Here is a 17,790-nt window from a genome sequence, read left to right as displayed (position 1 = left end):
ACTTGTAATTTGGAGTTTGATAGTAAAAGATACTTTCGTTTGCTAAATTAAGGAAACTAAAAAAATTTGTAAATTTGATTTCTAAAATTTTAAATGGTATTTTAGATAACTATATGATCATTGTAAAGATTCACTTTCGTTTTTTCACTCTTTGGTGCTCTCAGCACTCAAGGTAACATTTCTTCCTCCTCTGTACTAAAAATCCAACAAATATGGGTATGGATAAATATTTTATTACAAAACAGAAAAGAATACCAATTTATTCTCTTTTCTACTCAAAATTATCTTTAGGGTCTTTCAAATTGAAGATTGGAAAAACTAAGATGTGAAAGCTCATGATTTTATTTGAATGTGAATTATTTTACATTTACTTGTGGTATTTTCTGGTTTGGGCTGATATAAATTGTCAATTTTATGGCTTTAAGGATATGATAAAAACTCTATAGAGTTTTTGCACGTCTAATAATGAAACCGCAAATACTGATATATTTGACACAGTGTGGCAGGTGTGTTGAGAAGTGAACAGGATAGATGTTAAACGTCAGATGTAGAGAATCCCAGAGATTCAGTGTTTTACTAATGACACACACAGTGTGATCCTTTGTTATTTTCACGGAAAATTATACTGTGAAGTATAACGTCTTTCCTTGGGAATTCATGACCGGCGAGTACAGTTTTATTGGTGTTCATCCATAAAGTAAGTTTACTCGACACCCAGTTTTCTGCCAGGAGTGCAGGCAAATGCACTCAGACTCCATTCCTCCGCTGGAGCACTTCCGTGGTTGGCAGTGACCTTGAACAAGTTAACTTCTGCGGACCTCAGTGTCTTTATCTGCTGGGCTAGAATCTAGTCACTACAGAGCTTTTCAGCCTCAGCACCACTGAGATCTTGGTGTAGATAATCCTTTGTGGTGGGGGCTGTCCTGTGCAACTTAGGACATTTTGTAGCATCCCCACTCTCTGCCCACTAGATGCCAGTAGCATTCCTCCACCACTAACCCGCATCAGCTATGACAACCAGTATTTTCTGGACATTGTCCCTTTGAATGACCAAACACATACTTCTTATAAATCACAGTACAGCAGTCCATCCCCTGGTTCTTGAACACAGATTCCTTATAGCCAAACAATGCTAAAAGTCTAAAGTTACTGATGCACAACCAGAATGCCATTCCGTCAGTAATAACTCTTCAGTCCACTATCGTATCTTATGAAAACAGCTCCCAGGGTGAGATCACTCAGGTTTGCAGGCATCTGTGCTTTCTGGTCAGGTTCTAAAAGCAGGAGTGGTCTTGGTAACATAAGGCTTCACCCTTTCAGGCATCTGATATGATTGAGCTGCTCTGAGCCTCTCTGCAGGTGTCCCTCATTACATAACCTACTCATTCATTCCGTTACTTTTACCTACTACGTTTTGTTCTCTGCATTTGTACCCAGACTTTCCCATTTCGGGAAGGGCTATTAGGCCCGGCCGCTGGGCTGGTCTGGGTTGCAGGCAGCAGTGCTCTTGTAGCGAGTCCGCCCCCCCCTCAGTCCGCTTCTGTTTAGGTGAATGACACAGATGCAGAACTGGGGGTGCATCCTTGTCACCAGGCAGTGTGGCTATACTCACTGTTAGCCTCACTTTTGCCAAGTTGCCCTGGGAATTTTGACAGAAAGCCTGAAAACATGGAATCACCCCTGCTTCCAGCCTGTGTAGTTGCAGTCCTGGTCCGGTGACGGCTGCATCTGCGAGGGGAGAAAGAAAAAGCTGAGGTGATGTGGGGAAGAGAGAACACAGGCCCTTTCTCCCCCGGGCTCCCAGACCCGCCAGAAGACACGGGACTGTATCCAGTGGGGACGCTTCTTCAGCCCCACTCACGTTGAGTGTGAACACACTTGTGAAGGTATAAGCCAGCCCTTCCTTTTTTATCTCCCCCTGTTTTAGAAAACCAGTGTTTTAATTGCTCATTCCAGTTCTCTATGAAACTCTTTCTCTTAGTCATTCCTTGCGTTGGCTGTTGGACATTACGTGAGTTCCTTGGTCTGAGGAGATGATAGCTGGCTGTGGAATATCTTCTGCTCTCATTTTCTGTATCTCTCTCTGAGCGTTTGCATCTGTTACCAGGTCTGCAAAGCCCACTCCAGAGTTAGTAGCTCTTCCTGTCAGGACCGCTGTATAACCCCCTGACATGAGTCTGAGTTGCCAGCCACATTCAGGACCTTCCCCCCAGGGTCTCTGCCATACAGCCGCCTGTAGTCTCTGTCTCTCTCGTTGCCAGAACAGATCGTGTTGGCATTTTGTATCTCAGAAGGTGCAGGAGATTCTAGCTTCAGCCCATCTCAACACGACTGCAGCACTCCCTCACCACCACCAACACACACTTTCATGGGCCCAAGTGGCCTTTTCTAGGGAGCATGTGGGGATAGATGCATGTTGGATCCACTCATCCTCCCAAACTGGAAGGCAGGTTTTCTGGTGGGTATTTACCTGTCCGACATTAATACCCACAATTATTTCCATAGGACTGTGCCCCATAAGGACATTCCTTTAATAGGCCAAGATCCCATTATCCTCTTGCCTGACCATATGGCCGGGCTGTTGGTCACTGCCTGTGAGTCAGTAAAAACCCACACAGAGGGGCTCTTAACGTTCTTCCATTCCTCCGTCACTGCTAGGAAAACAGCATGCGGTTCAGCATACCACGGGGATCTGTTTTTGTAATCTTCATTCACATTGGTGGCCTTCCAGACAGGATGTTGTCCCTTCACCTTGGATCTGCTATCCATAAACCAACTCTTTGTTGTTGGTAGAGAGCTGTCCGTAGGGCACTGTCCACATGACAGTGTGGACAGTAGAGTCCAGCAGCTCCTTGTGCAGCTCCAGAATCAGCCCTGCGGGGCAGGGGAGAGAGGTTCCCTGCTTGTAAGAATCTCCTCCTTGCATTCCGCAGGCACTGCCACCCCCATTAGCAAATTTGTCCGGCACCATCCTAGACCATCAAGACCCTTTTATGTCCTTCAGTCCTAGGGATGGCTTCAATTAATATGTCCAACAGCAGGTTAGTAAAGCCCCTCAAATGTTAATTCTCTGGTCCAGAGTTCCTACAGTCAGCACTGGGAGGCGCTCGCAGGTTCTTGCCATACGCCCCATTTTAGGCTCCACAAAGAACCATTGCACAGAGAATTGTCCTTACCAGCACTCCAGCTTTGGAAGTGCCAAACATTTACGTTTACCAGTTTATTAAAGGTTGTGACAAAGGATCTGAATCCACAGTGAGTTGAAAGGATGCATAGGGCAGGGTCTAGGGAAGGCACAGAGCTTCAGGTATACCCCAATTCTGGCATCTCCTCCTGTTCAGCTGGAAGCCCCCCAAACCTGTCCTTCTGGGTGTTTATGAGGCTTCCATATGTAGTCCTAATTGACTAAGTTGTTGGCCATTGACCGATTCAACCTCCAGCCCCTTCCTTCCCCTCTGCCAAGATTTCAGGTGGCCTTGCTTGGTCCTCCTGGCAGCCAGCCACCCCCCCTTTAGTGGGGCTCCAACATCATCTGCATTAATATGACAAAAGACACCTTAAGTGCTCTTCTAAGTTTAGGGGTTTTGGGAATTGTGAGCCAGGAACCATAAATGTGAAGACCTAAAATATCTTTCTTATAAATCATAGTATCACACCCTGGAGGGCAAAACTGCCACCACACTGAGAATCATTGAGTTACTAGATATTTATAGTCCCTTTTAGGCAACATTCTAGGATTTTATGGAAAGTCTGAGAGTTGATCTTCATCTCAAATCTTCTTACTGCTGAAGCCTAGTCATGTGGTCAGGTGAGGTAAAGATGAGGTCAGAGTATTTGATTTCATAGATCAAAGATTTGATCTCCCAGACTGAAGGATGAAATTTAATGTGGGAGGAGTTTTGACCTGATGAGAAGAAGGATTCATGTTAAAAACTTACTGTACTTGTAAGTTTTTCCAAATAGTACATAAATCCCCATATAGTGAATTGGCAGCCTAACTAAGCCTGTAAAGTAATGCAAGTTCCATGTAATTTCCATGAGACTGGGGTATTTACTTGCTATACATAGTTATATTTATCTAGGAATTTGGGACATATAAGAAAGTTTAGGGATTTTTTTGCTGTTATCATTTAATTTTGTTTCCAACTGCTGTTATACTTTATTTCCAAGAATTAGGGAGAAAAAATGGATTTGGAATCAGGAAACCAGGATTTCAGTTCTAGCCGTCCTTTGGGTCCTATGAATTCTTTGCAACAGTAAAAGTATGAAGGAGAGACAAGGTTTATTTCTTCTGTTTTTCCCCCCTTGGGGTTGGTTAAATGTGTTACATGATATGCACACATCTGCACTTCAGTTTAGTGGTCCCAACCAGAGGAATAAAGAGAAAATGTGGAGTGTTTCAGGTAATACGTAACCACAAGCCTAACATTCTCAACCAGTTTTATTGTGAGCAAATTTATGAGATATCCTTTATTTTTATGTCTTTTCTAAAAGCTGATCGTATATTATACTCTTGTTTGTTAACTAAACGTGGTTCATGGAGTGATTTGGGTTTGTCAGTGATCACAAATACAGTTCAGCCTAGTAGCTAACTAATGCTTTTAAGTGTAATGAGAAAATAGATGAATTTTCATTTTTTCCTCTGTTGTAAATATCAGATCAACAGGTTTTGTCTGTAGATGTGGTAGATAATTGTGCTATCCTTTTTTTTTTTTTTTTTTTTTTTAAGATTCTATTTATCCACTTGACAGATCACAAGTAGGCAGAGAGGCAGGCAGAGAGAGAGGAAGGGAAGCAGGCTCCCCGCTGAGCAGGGAGCCCGATGCGGGGGCCCAATCCCAGGACTCTGGGACCACGACCTGAGTGGAAGGCAGAGGCATTAACCCACTGAGCCACCCAGGCACCCCTATAATTGTGCAATCTTGATGTGCCACTTAAAGAAGTACTTTATTCTTCAGTTTTTTCTTAAGGAAAGCACTGGGTTTCATTTTTGTTCTTTAATGAGAAATACTTGGGGTGGGTATGAGTTCCTCAGGACCATTTTCAAGTAGCAAAACACGGTTGTTAACCTGCCGCCTCATTGAGGCCTGCAGCAGGATGAGCCATTTACACACACACCCCTTTGGAGGGAGGTGTAGAGTGGAGTTGACCCATTCCAATTAGGCTGGAGGAGCCAGGCAGGGTGTGGTGCCCAGTGAGGGGTGGCGGGGGGCGGGGGAGCTGTGTTCTCTGCCCTGGCAGGCTGTCAAAGGGTGCTCTGGAAAGCTGAACTGGCAAATGGTGACCTGGAATATGTGTGTTTGGGGACTTAAGTACCCTCTACTCTCTCCCTAAGAAAACCATTGGTAGAAACTTGTTCACTTGTCTTTTATACAAAAAGAATCTTGGAAGGAACCCACGGAGATGCTGGCTCTTTCCTAGTGTCCCTGAGAACACACCCAGGTCTGACATCTGGGGGCACACAGATCCTGCAGGCTGCTAGGTTGGCTATCCTCAAGGTCTACTTACTGCTCACTGGGTACCGGGGACTGGCATGCACACTGTTCAGCGCTCTGTCACACATATGAATTCTCTTTATCCTTTCAGTAGCTCTAGGAGAACCAGCTTCCTTGAAGGAATGTGGGAAGAGGGGCTTCAGAGTTCTGCCCCTTACTCTGGCATCTGGCTTAGGAGTCTCAAGTCCGACTTCTGCAGGTTTTATCACATTCCACATAACTTGTTTTCAGTTGCTGAATTGTGCAGTTTTATTCCTCACAAAGCCTGTTCTCTGAGGATTTTAAAAAATCAATTTAGGAGGATAAAAAATAGAAGCTCCAGAATTCTGAATATTGGAAGTTTTGTTTTTTTTTTAAACTGTGCAAGAGGTGAAGGAAGTAATGACATATCTGTGTATTCATCTCAGCTCGGGAGCTTGTTTCTCTACTCCTGGCATCAGTTGCTCCCGACACGTCAGGGTACCACCTCTTCTGGAAACCTTGAGCTACTTCACTGCGTCCTGATCTGAAATAAAGTCTGGATATTTATCTGTACTCCTGTTGTCATTGATAGTACCGCCACGTTAGCATTGTATTTCTTGTGTTAGAATGAGTTGATTTTAGGGGCGTCTGGGTTGTTTGGTGGGTTAAGCATTTGCCTTCGGCTCAGGTCATGATCCCAGGGTCCTGGGATCAAGCTCTGCATTGGGCTTTCTGCTGAACGGGGAGACTGCTTCCTCCCTCTCTCTGCCTGCCTCTCTGCCTACTTGTGATCTGACATATAAATAAATTAATTAATTAAAAAAAAGGAATGAGTTGATATTATTTTAAGTTTTTCATTAACAGCTTTATTGAGACAATTCATACCTCCTATAGTTCACCCTTTTAAAATCTATGATTCAATAATTTTTGGTATTTTTAGATTTACACAGCCATCACCACAATCAGTTTTAGAACATTTTCATTCCCTCCAAAAACAGAGCCTCTGCTCATTGACAGTCACTCCCCACTTAGCCTTTTCCCCTCCCGCAGCCCCAGGCAACCAGGAATCTTTCTGTCTTTATAGATTTGCATGTTCTGAGCATTTCATTTAAATGAAGTCATACTGTTATGCAGTCTTCTGTGATGGAGTTTTCACCTTGCCAGATGTTTTCCTGGCTCATCTGCGTGGTAGCATAACATTTCAGTACTTCATTTCTTCTCTCGGCTAAGTAATACTCTGTTGTGTGTTTTTACCTCATTTTATTTATCCATTCACCAGCTGATGGGCATTTGGGTGCTTTCCACTTTTCGGCTGTTAGTAGATAGTGCTGCTCTGAACATTTGCTGACATATTTCTGTGTGAACATCTGTGTTTAGTTCTCTTGAGTATATATCTAGCAGTGGAATGGCTGCATCCTAAGTGACTAAATTCTGAACTGCCAGACTGCTTTACAAAACAGCTGCACCACTGGATATCCCACCAGTAGTGTGTGAGAGCCCTACTCTCTCTGCCTCCTGCTAATAACATCTGTTCTGGGTCTTGTCTTCTTGGTTCTAGCCCTCCCAGTGACTGTGGAAGTGTCTCTTAGGATTTTCATGGGCATTTCCCTGATGGCCTCTCTTTAGTTTCTAAATTATTTTAGGTTAGAAATAGTTGTATCTCTTTTATCTCCTGAAACACGCATAGTATTTTCCAATATGAAGTGGGCCTTAATTTTTTTTTTTTAACCTCTTTTGGAAGTGTGCTTTGTCCACATTACTAGAATTTTGCTCTGCTACCCTCACCGTTGTATCTTGAGGTATCACAAGTGCACATACATTCTGTTTCTTGCCCTTATTGCTAAGCCCTACACACCAAATGCCTTGATGAATGTTAATTAAATGAATGAATGGAGTGTTATTTGTGTTCATTCTGAATTGAGCCATTCCTTTGGGACAGGTGAGTGTTCTGTTTCTGCTAAATGCTAATAATTTAATGAAAGAAATAAAGATCATTAGGAGCTTCATTTTCCACTTTATCTCCAGCAAAATAAAGACTCACCACTTGAAAACTCCTAAAGTTTTAACAGCCAAAAAGTGGGCCTGGCCTGTTGTCCACATTATGAACATTTATGGTTCGGGTTCCCCGTGTAGGTCTCCCCATCTCTGTTTCTTCCTCTCCTGAGGAACTCTGAAATGTCAGCTGATAAGTCAGAAGAGCTCATCATAGCACTTCCATCATCTTCTTTACAAGGCGTACTTAAAATACTTCAAAATGACAGGTTAAATAATAGGTGTGTCTAAGGTTTTAAAGAAGGTAGCAAAGTTTGTCTAAATTGTAAAGGAACTCTGTTCAGCTTTAACACTAATTAAATAAATACGAGCTGATGCTCATATGTGTTTCTACTCTATCGTGCTAGGAAAATGGAAGTGTTTTAATAATGCTGGTAAACTGTTGTGTGCTAAACTAACCATGTGAGCAAAGCAGTTATTTATTGGTGAATCTCTGTGTAGCTACAATAACAACAAAAACTTCCCCTAGTGAGTTTACTATAGAAACATTGATCCCCGCTAAAATGGAAGACAGATTGTTTTGGACAGTTGCTGAAATCTGCTAAAATATGATTGTGATGAGACAATTTAGTGTTTTTGTTTGTTTGTTTGTTTTTTTAGTTATCCAAATACATGTTTTAGAATTGTGTGGCTCTGGTGCTCTGAGAGAAAAGCAAAGACCAGTTGATTTTGTGAAACTACAAGTCTTGGATCCATAGCGGAATGGCCTCTTTTGAAAATCAGAAGCATCCTCTCTTGCTCTCAGTGGTAGGGCCAGGGAGGCGGATGTCATGGTGATAAGAATTCACATACAAATGTGAAAGTTTTTCTGGAGATCAGGTCAAAGAAAATAACGGACTCCTGAGTGAATGGCTGCCCGTTACATGAACATAAGCCCGGGCATCTCAGCCCTGGCCTCTTCCAGTTCTTGGCTTCTAGTGCTGCTGTTTTCGTCACTCTTAGAACAGTTAATATCACTAGAGATGGCATACTTTCTTTTCTCCTCAGCCTGATAATACTGTTATTTTTAAAGTTTAGTTTTTTATTCCCATGTCATTCTAATTTATATTTCTAAAGACTAGTGTAATTTTAAGTAAGTTTGAATACTGTGTAATGATGCAAGTGTTACCAACAACTTAAATTCAGTCTGATCTTCTACTAATGCATAATTCTAGATATATTACTGTGAGCTTCCATGTTTAGTTCAATCAATACTGAATAATACCATTGTATACAATCATAAATGTAGACCTATATAGTTTCTTGCCATTCTTAACTTCCGTAATAGTGAGGGTCAATGTTTTCTTCTGTTTCTTCTTGTTCTGGACCTTCTTGGTGATCTTCCTGTTCTTCACTATCAGGATCATCCGGAAATCTCCTGAAAACTTGAGTCTTCAGTTGTATTGTTTGCCCATTAGCGCTTCTTTGCTCACCATAATAAATAGTGTGTAAATTAGGAAAACAGAGGGAAACGTATGAGCTTATTGGCTCTTTCAGCTTATTTTGGTCCATACGGATGTACGTTAAGTGGTGGTAATACAGTGGATCAACAGACGGACACATCACTGTAACATTGATATCTGAAAAATACAAATTAAAGATTAATCCTGCTGCATTACATCTAGAATCCTACATTGGAATTTATTAAAATATGAGATACAGTCTTATTAAAATTCTTATAGGTAGAATTAGGTTTAATTAGTTTTTACAGTAATCAAATAATAAAATGAATAAAATGAAACTACAGATGAATTATATGTTCTCAAAGTAAATGATGGCTTTCAGAGCGCATCTGTCCTGATGAGCACTGGATGATGGATGGAAAAGCTGAATCACCGTATTGTACATCTGGAACTAACACAGCACTGTGTGCTAACTGTAGTGGAATTAAAACTTGAAAAAATGGTGGCTCTTTTGGCTATTTAATTATTTGTTATGTAATAAATTCATAGTATAAGTAATCTCAAAAATAACAAAGTAAAAAACACCTTTAGTCCCAACTACTCAGGAAGCGCCTATTTTTTCAGATACTCGACAGTACTACTTGTCAGTGTTCAAAGTGATAACACTTCATAGAAAAGACTATAAACTTGGGTGCCTGGGTGGCTCAGTCAGTTAAGCTCTCCTGCTCCCGATTTGTGCATTCTCTCTCTCTCTCAAATAGATAAATAAAATCATTAAAAGAAAAGAATATAAACTTATTATTTTTTAAAAATTTAATTTATTTATTTGACAGAGAGAGATCACATGTAGGCAGAGAGGCAGGCAGAGGGGGGGCGGGAAGCAGGCTTCCTGCTGAGCAGAGAGCGCAATGCGGGGCTTGATCCCACCGTGAGACCATGAGCTGAGCCAAAGGCAGAAGCTTAACCCACTGAGCCACCCAGGCGCCCCAAGGCTATAAACTTTTATAGCACACCTTTCTGAGGCTAGCTTTGTCCATTTTCCTAGCTACTTCAAGTCAACTATTTTCAGCAATGTGTAAAGCATAGATGTTTTTAAAAAAAGATTTATTCTTTAGGAGTGCCTGGGCGGTTCAGTCAGTTAAGAATCTGCTTTCAGCTCAGGTCATGGTATTGGAGTCCTGGGATCAAACCCCATGTTGGGCTCCTTGCTCAGCAGGAAGCCTGCTTCTCCCTCTTCCACTCCCCGTACTTGTGTTCCCTCTCTCGATGTCCCTGCTTCTCTGCTACCCCTCTCTCTCAAATAAGTAAATAAAAATCTTCAAAAAAAATAATGAAAAGGTCAGCATACTATTCTTGTATTTAAAAAAGATAATGAAATTTTACATACTTTCAATTTCATTATTTTCTAGGTATAGGTGTTGTAAATTTCTTGGAATATAGAATGCTTGCTTCAGTTTGTTGTGTCCAACATTGAGCTCTATAAGGTTGGGAAGATTAAAAATATTATGTGGGATATCTTGTAGTTTGTTGTGTGACACTCGTAGAGCCTGGAGTTTGGGAAGTTTTTTGAAGTAATTTTCTGGTATAGCAGAAATTGAATTATTTTCCAAAGAGAGGTACATAAGTGAAGAAGGCAGACCAGGAGGCATTGACTCTAATCTGTTATTACATAGGTTTAGCTGCATTAATTTTTCCATTTTGGCAAGTACGTTTTCTTGTAACATGGAATCCTCGAGATGATTGTAACAGAGATCAAGCATTGTCAAGTTTACTAGCCCATCCATGGCATTTGTCTGCAATCTGGAGATCTCATTATAGCCAAGAAGAAGTCTCTCCAAAGACTTAGGGAGAGGAAATGGAAATTCTTCTAACTTGTTATGCTGTAGGTGAAGTTGTAGTAGATTTGACAACTTAGCAAACACACCATGATCAATCTTTTGAGATGTAATTTTGTTGTGGCTGAGGTTGATTTCTTTGAGATGAGTTGCATTGATGAATGAATCCGCAGTCACAGCCTCAATTTCATTGAATTGAAGGTAGACCTGCTGTATGTGTGCTGGGACACGTGGGATAGTCTTGAGTTTGCGATTGTCACAGTACATTGATGATGGAAAATTGGGTGGACAGAAGCATTCAGAGGCACAGCCTAACATATACTGATGAAAAGGAACTTGAAAGTCCTCATTTTGATGAAATTGGAATTCCGGTTGGTAGACATCATCTGGGTCTTGATCATAATCTTCATCCCATTGATAATTTTCATATTGGCAATATACTTTGACTCCAAAAAAGAAGAAAAGGACATGTGCTAGACTTAAAAAGCCCATGTTCCTTTTTTGTCCTATTATAAGGAGAAAGCAAATATATTGTGGGAAAAGTCAGTAAATCCTAGAAGAATTTTTGTGTAAATTAACAGTTACATAAAGTGCATAATATCTGTATCTGTATTGAAATATATAAAACAATCCAGAATAAATGGGCAATGCTCAAACCAAAATTAATGTTTAAGTACCAATAAGGTGGTATTTTTTTTTTTAAAGTCACATTTTGCACTGAACCAGACTACATACCCATCTTTGAAGGGAATCCAAGTTTGTCTTGCTTCCTATAGATTTACAATGATAACATGAACTCTCAACCCCTTCACTAAAAATCTGAGTGTTCCACTATATGGTCCCTTCAGTGATGGTCCTTACCTATGAGAGGAGACGCTCTTGGTTTTAGTTAATATTAACCAGTATTTTCCCACTGCAGCTTCTTTTTTTCGATGCTCTTTTTTGCCCTTGAAAGAACATGAAACATTCCTTTTTACGTAAGAGGTTGAGATATTCAAAATAGCTCTCATCTTTCCTCTTAGTGTTTCTGGCCAAGTCTAACCATGACTTCCAGTTTTCCCCCATGAAACCGTTTCCAGAATCCAATTATTTTGTCTCTGACTCCACTTGACTCAAATACCAAATACATGCAATATTTACTGTCTACAAACTTTGAGCTTTTAGTAGGTTATTCTATACATTTTCTTTCTTTCCACTAATTTTTTGAGTTAAGTCCTAGACAAACAGATACTGAAAGCACACTGTCTTGTCTCCCAGGAGTTGAAGTCTGGTGGAGAGTCAGAAAGATGCACACAGTACAGGGAGGAGGAAGGTGTGTAAGGGGTGCATTTCATGGGAGGAGTACTCAGCTTGAGAAAGACCATTAACTTGAAGTTGTAGTTCTGGTCTACTGGATGAGGAGCCTGAAGACCTTCATTTCCCACCTGTCAATTAGGACAGTCAAGCCACTTAACATGCCTGCCTCTTGCCTCCTCACGAAAATGAGAAATGTAATTGTTTCCTAGCTTATCTCAACTGGTGGTTGTGACAGTCACGGGAGATATGCATGTAAAAGTGCTTTGCAGGTTAGAAAGTGATCCAGATGGATAAGTTTGTTATTTAGATAAAGGTTAAAAGGAAGGAAAAAAAAAAAAAAGAATCTTACCTCTTTGATTCTGCAGGTATTTTTCTCTACCTCTCTCATTCAGGGTTTCCTGAGAATTAATGTAACATGTCCCTGTGTGTCATGAACTGACTTTTCTCTATCCCATTAGTCATTAGAGTGGTACAAACTATTTTTCATCATTGGGATAATTGAAAAAATAGTTATCTAAATCATTGTCTATAACAGACCCCATTTGACAAAGTCTGCCTTAGACCCTAACATCTTAGGTTCTTTTTTATTTTCTTATCAAGAACTATAAATGTATGGAATGTAATTATGTGTTAATGTGGGATTTGGAGTTGATATTTAAGTAGAGTCAGGGACCCTTGATCTTTTCTTCCCTCCTGTGCACCCAGAGGTTGGGCCTTGTCATTACAAGGGTGCAGCTCCTTCACACCGCGACTTGTCTTTATAACTTACTCCACGGAGTAGCTCCAGCTGTAGTAATTCCTCAATTTCAGAAGGACGTAAATATGGGGAACCCACTGTGTTTTCACTGCCCTTTATTCATACCTCCCAATGTACTCAGTTCCTCTCTGTGGCCTGGACCCCACGGCCCATCACCATTGTCACTTGTTTGCTCAGGTCCCTGATCCTCTGGCCCCTTTCATCCTCTTGTTCTTCTGGTAACTTCCATCCCTGTTCCTTCAATTGTCCATCTACATGCAGCCTGACTCATGCAGCAGAGCAAGTGGAGAGAAAACTGACCACACCAGCTGATGTCACTCGAAATTTGTGACCACTCATTGCTGCTCAAGGACATGTCCTTACTGCATTCCTTTTCCCTTGCTCCTAGACGCCTCTAAAAAGTCTCATTTCCCACCAGTTTGGAATGACCACCTTGCTGCCGCCATTTTTTTTTTTTTAAACCAAGAGGATAGTATCAAACAAAACAATGATTTACTCATATTGTGTTTTGTTATAATTAATCTCATCCCTATCTACAGAATATGTCAAAATAGCAATGGTTTGATCTTTTAAAGCAATTGTTTTACAAATCTCAGTAGACTGCTGCACTGTTCCTTCATATCCGTGGGATTCATAGAGGATGTGACATTTGACCTAGATTTTGAAGAATGTTAGGGTTCTCAAAGAGGAAGACCAGGAAGATTTCCAGACAGAAGAGATGACCAAAACATGTAAGCAATGAAGAGTAGGGTGCTTGGGAAATAGTGGTTAGCTATTGAAGGAGTAAAATACGACTGTCATAGCTAATCCGGACCAGGATCTAGAGGGCCTGAATTCTGACCTGTGGAGTTGCACTCAGGGAGTGAACACCTGATTTAATCCATTACAGTAGCTGAGCCCCGACCTTCACACTAAATTGTTGGTGGGTGAAGTAGGAGAAAGTCCTACAGGGAGATCATCTCACCCCGAAGGGCAGTGTTCAGTTCTGGCTAACTCAGGGTGCTGGAAAGCTCCAATTGGGTCTGCTGCCTTAGTGACCTGTGCTAGAGGTTGTGTGTGAACCTGGCTAGTCAACCACCTTACAGATATTAGTAGTTAAACTTTGGTGGAGTTTAGACTGCAGTTACTTCTGGGTGTGAGGCACTGTCTTTGGTGAGGAACACAGAGATGAAGATATGAAGATGTGGTCCTCTCCGTAAAGAGCATACGGTTTATGGGAGAGACCCAACATGGCAAACCATATTCTCAGACAAAGGGAAATAATGTTTCCCGCCTAGACCCCAGTGCCATGGGTACAGTGGCTTAACCCTGCCTCAGGCAGATGGGGAAGTCTTTGTAGTATCATTTGCTCCAGATCTTGGGAGATTAGCAGGAATGGGTGTAGAATATCCTATACATTTTACTCACTAGTTGATAATACTTTATGTGTTAAATTTGTGTGTTTTATGGTACTTATTACAGTGGAGCATATTAACTTTTTGAAGTACATGTCATACTTCACTTCAGTCTCATTGAACCACAGGGTTCTACTGTAAGTTTGCTGTGTCTCACAAAGGTATACGTAGAAGCAGGGCAGAGGCATGCCGCTGCGGGGGCAGGGGGAGGTCAGGCATGGAGCGGGTCTTGGAAGCTGACTGTTACACAAACTTTGAAATGAGCATTGCTTATCAGAGTTCTGAATTTCATCCTTGTATTAAGAACAATAGCAATAATCAATCAGTAACCTTACATTTGAGAATGAAAGTCTTGACTCTAATTAACAATTATGAGAAACATACTGGGAAAAATGGGAGCTGGGTGATACTTTCAATCCGGCACTTAAATGCGTCCCTTTGACTTGGGATCAAGACCTCATTATGGGGTCTCTCTGAGAATAAAGGGATTCTTGAGTGTTGGCTGCTTTTAGTCCTCTTGGCCACCTATGAAGATAGGCTTTCCCTAAGGACAGTTTCTCTTCTGAATCGTCCTCTAAGGACCTTGGCTCTGCAGCCCAGCCTGATCCCTCTTCCTTTTGACCAAGTCCCGTTTTCTGGTTTGAAATCAACCCTGTCTCCATCCAGAGGCCCATTATTTCCTATTCATCTTAGTCATCAACTTCATCTCTGGTGAGTTTCCCTGTTATAATGACTTCTTATTTCTTTTTACCCAAATTTTCCATTCAACTGATCTCTTCCTAGCCATTTACAAAGCACATTTTTATTACTTTTGCCTTTCATGTTCTACAATTTATGCCTCATTCCCTATAGAATTGCTCATAGCAAAACAGTACACTCACCGTCAGTCTCCCACTTCCTGACCTAATTTCTGGCAGAATATAGTACAATGCACAGTGTGTAAGTGCTCAAACATTTGTTGAATGGATGACTGGATTAATAAATTACAGATTGCATCCTGTTAGCGATGCTTGTCACTACTAATGCTGGTTATTTCTAGGTATTATTTTGCCGCAGTCGTTTTCTCTAAATGGACACAGTCACAGAGAACATGGCTGTTATCTCCAGTGGTGTCCGGTCACAGCATGCTATTCCCATTACAGAGTAATAGAAAAGTAACAGATGTGAACAGAATCTTTAAAGCAATGGAAAATATATATTACCGATTTTTAAAACTATCCATTAATGTGAATTTTTCATATCATAGCTATAAATGCTTCTATGTTATAACATCTCTCTTAGTTGGGAAAAAGCACTTGTGCTTTCATAAGGAAGTTCTAATTAAAATGAGATTGAACTTTGTTCTGGAAAGTTTAAAGTAATTGGAAAGCCTTATTGCATTTTGTTAAAGACTCAGTTATTTTATTGATTTACCACAGAAACTAGGATATAAGAAACCAGAGTATTAGAATAGACTCAAATTTCTTTCCGAAGCGGTTTTAAATTTAACTCTGTAAATAAAGTAGTTTACATCCTGTTTTACACCCAAGGCCTAAGAAAGTAAGACTTTTACTACTAAAAATAAGAAAGTTTCAAAATTATTTTTAGCCATACTACATTTAAATCTTAACTGAAACCCAAGGAACTGTTTCATTTAGTACCAGATAGAGCAGTCACATCTTTCCTTCCAGAAAGAGTCAAATGAAAGCAAAAATATGTTACTGTCAAGGATTTGGTCACCAGAGAAAGCTTAAGAAAATTTCTATTGAAATCAATACAAAGATCCTTCTTCCCTACAAGCAGAATCTGTCAACCTGCCCAGATGTATGGCTCACAGACATTTGCCAGTTTTGTCATTTAAAGTTGAGAGTGAGAGAGGAGACAGTGATGCCATTAACGTAAAAATCTTTCATTCTTAATTAAAAATAAATCTAAACAAAGATTATTTATTGGGCAAATCTTAAGTTAGAAAATTTAAATCTACTTTCTCTGAATATTTTTGCTAATCAAATTTTAATGAAGATTTATCAGATATTACCTCCAAATTTTGTGCTTTTATGATCTATTTTAATGTTAAACAAATCAAATTATACTTAAAAAGTTTTAATAGTAGGAACAGTTTCTTTAAAAAAAATTGAAAATTAGTTTATCATCATACCTGTTAAGTTTGCTTTAGTTTTCAGGGGTTGATGAATTTGCAAATCCTGTAAATTGAATCAGATATTCCTAAATTCTTTAACTGAGTCTCTTAAAAATCCACAGTAACTGTGTGTCCAGACAGGGCTGTCCTTGAATTACTGTAGCAATTTAAGCAAATATAATCTGCTTGGAAAACACTTGGGTTGAATTAAGATTATGTATTTCTTTTCATTATCCAAAACTTTGTGGATTCAAATTGACATGCTTGTGCTGTTGGTCAGATTTATGTGGCTTACTTCCCTTTCTTTTCCCCTTAATTTTGGTTTGAGGTGTGGCAAGAATTTCCTCTAATATGAAAGGCAAACAGAACTAAATGAAACAGCATGTACTGATTACTGTTTTTATTTTCATTTTCATGCCAAAGAATTCTCCAAATTAAGGTCCCCTGTAACTTGGAGCTCAGTGTCTCAACAATTTAAGGTGGAACTCAAGAGTGGTCTTGAAATGTCCCTTGTCAGAAACCTCACATCACACCAGGGCTTTCCTTTATGAAGACAAGCAACCAAGATTAGAAACATACAGCATTGCATGTCTACTTTACTTTTTTTTTTTTAAGATTTTATTTATTTGAGAGAGAGCACAAGCAGAAGGAGAGGGAGAAGCAGGCTTCGCTCTGAACAAGGAAGCAAGGAGCCCTACAACCTCGATCCCAGGACCCTGAGATCATGACCTGAGCCAACCCAAAGTCAGTTCCTTACCAACTGAGCCACCCTGGCACCCCTCTAGTTTACTTTTTAAACAAAGGGATTTGTCATTAGTGACACAGATTAAATATATAACTTTTCCACACAGAGAATTATACCTTCTTTTCTGTTCCCTATCACTGTCCTCTTTTTCCTCCCAAATCTGTGCACTAGAATGCCTGCTAAAACCTTTGAAATAAAAATTAATCTGGTGATGGGGCGCCTGGGTGACTCAGTGGGTTAAAGCCTCTGCCTTCGGCTCAGGTCATGATCTCAAGATCCTGGGATCAAGCCCCGAGTAGGGCTCTCTGCTCAGTGGGGAGCCTGCTTCCTCCCTTCTCTCTCTCTGCCTGCCTCTCTGCTTACTTGTGATCTGTCAAATAAATAAATAAAATCTTAAAAAAAAATTAATCTGGTGATGGAATTTAGTGTCTTGCACTCAGAAGGTAGATCTCTGATTTGCCTCTTTATGTTAGTACAAAAAATAATTTTGTAGTATTAATTAAGATGCCATTAGGAACTTGCCTTTATTTTGTAGATGTAAAAAATCTCTTTTCACTGAATTGTTTTCCTGAGGAGTAGTGGTTAACTGCTTAAATGCTACATTTTTTTAACTAGTGTGGTTTTTTAAAAAATTTTAAACAGAGAATTAACTTGTATTTCTTGGCAGTGAACCTTGAGTTCATGCTTTGGAAGACTCTTCAAAGTTTGTACAAACTAATAAGGTAAAGTGAATCCCAGAATTTGTTCTTGTGTC

General features: G+C 40.2%; 2 protein-coding genes across 3 annotated transcripts in view; one reads left to right on the top strand and one right to left on the bottom strand.

Moving 5' to 3' along the window:
• Positions 1-17,790, top strand: part of LOC101689077 (centromere protein P) — a 227,042-nt gene that overhangs the window by 79,432 nt on the left and 129,820 nt on the right. The gene's annotated exons all lie outside the window — the stretch shown is intronic.
• OMD (osteomodulin) lies at positions 6,300-16,601 on the bottom strand. Of its 2 annotated transcripts, XM_013063317.2 has the most exons (4): positions 16,310-16,601; positions 11,587-11,672; positions 10,278-11,231; positions 6,300-9,067 (listed from the first exon to the last, which is right to left on the bottom strand). In XM_013063317.2, exons 3-4 carry the CDS (start codon positions 11,215-11,217, stop codon positions 8,760-8,762), a joined length of 1,248 nt encoding a protein of 415 aa, XP_012918771.1. In that variant the 5' UTR covers positions 11,218-11,231; positions 11,587-11,672; positions 16,310-16,601; the 3' UTR covers positions 6,300-8,759. The 2 variants fall into 2 exon arrangements, with proteins under 2 accessions (XP_012918771.1, XP_004766202.1); XM_004766145.3 differs by lacking the exon at positions 11,587-11,672 and having other exon boundaries at positions 16,310-16,600.

This window comes from Mustela putorius, unplaced genomic scaffold (genome assembly GCF_011764305.1).
Source record: "Mustela putorius furo isolate JIRA1106 unplaced genomic scaffold, ASM1176430v1.1 tig00003854_pilon_pilon_pilon, whole genome shotgun sequence".
Taxonomy (NCBI): Eukaryota; Metazoa; Chordata; class Mammalia; order Carnivora; family Mustelidae; genus Mustela; species Mustela putorius.
This window is presented reverse-complemented; position numbering and strand designations above follow the sequence as displayed.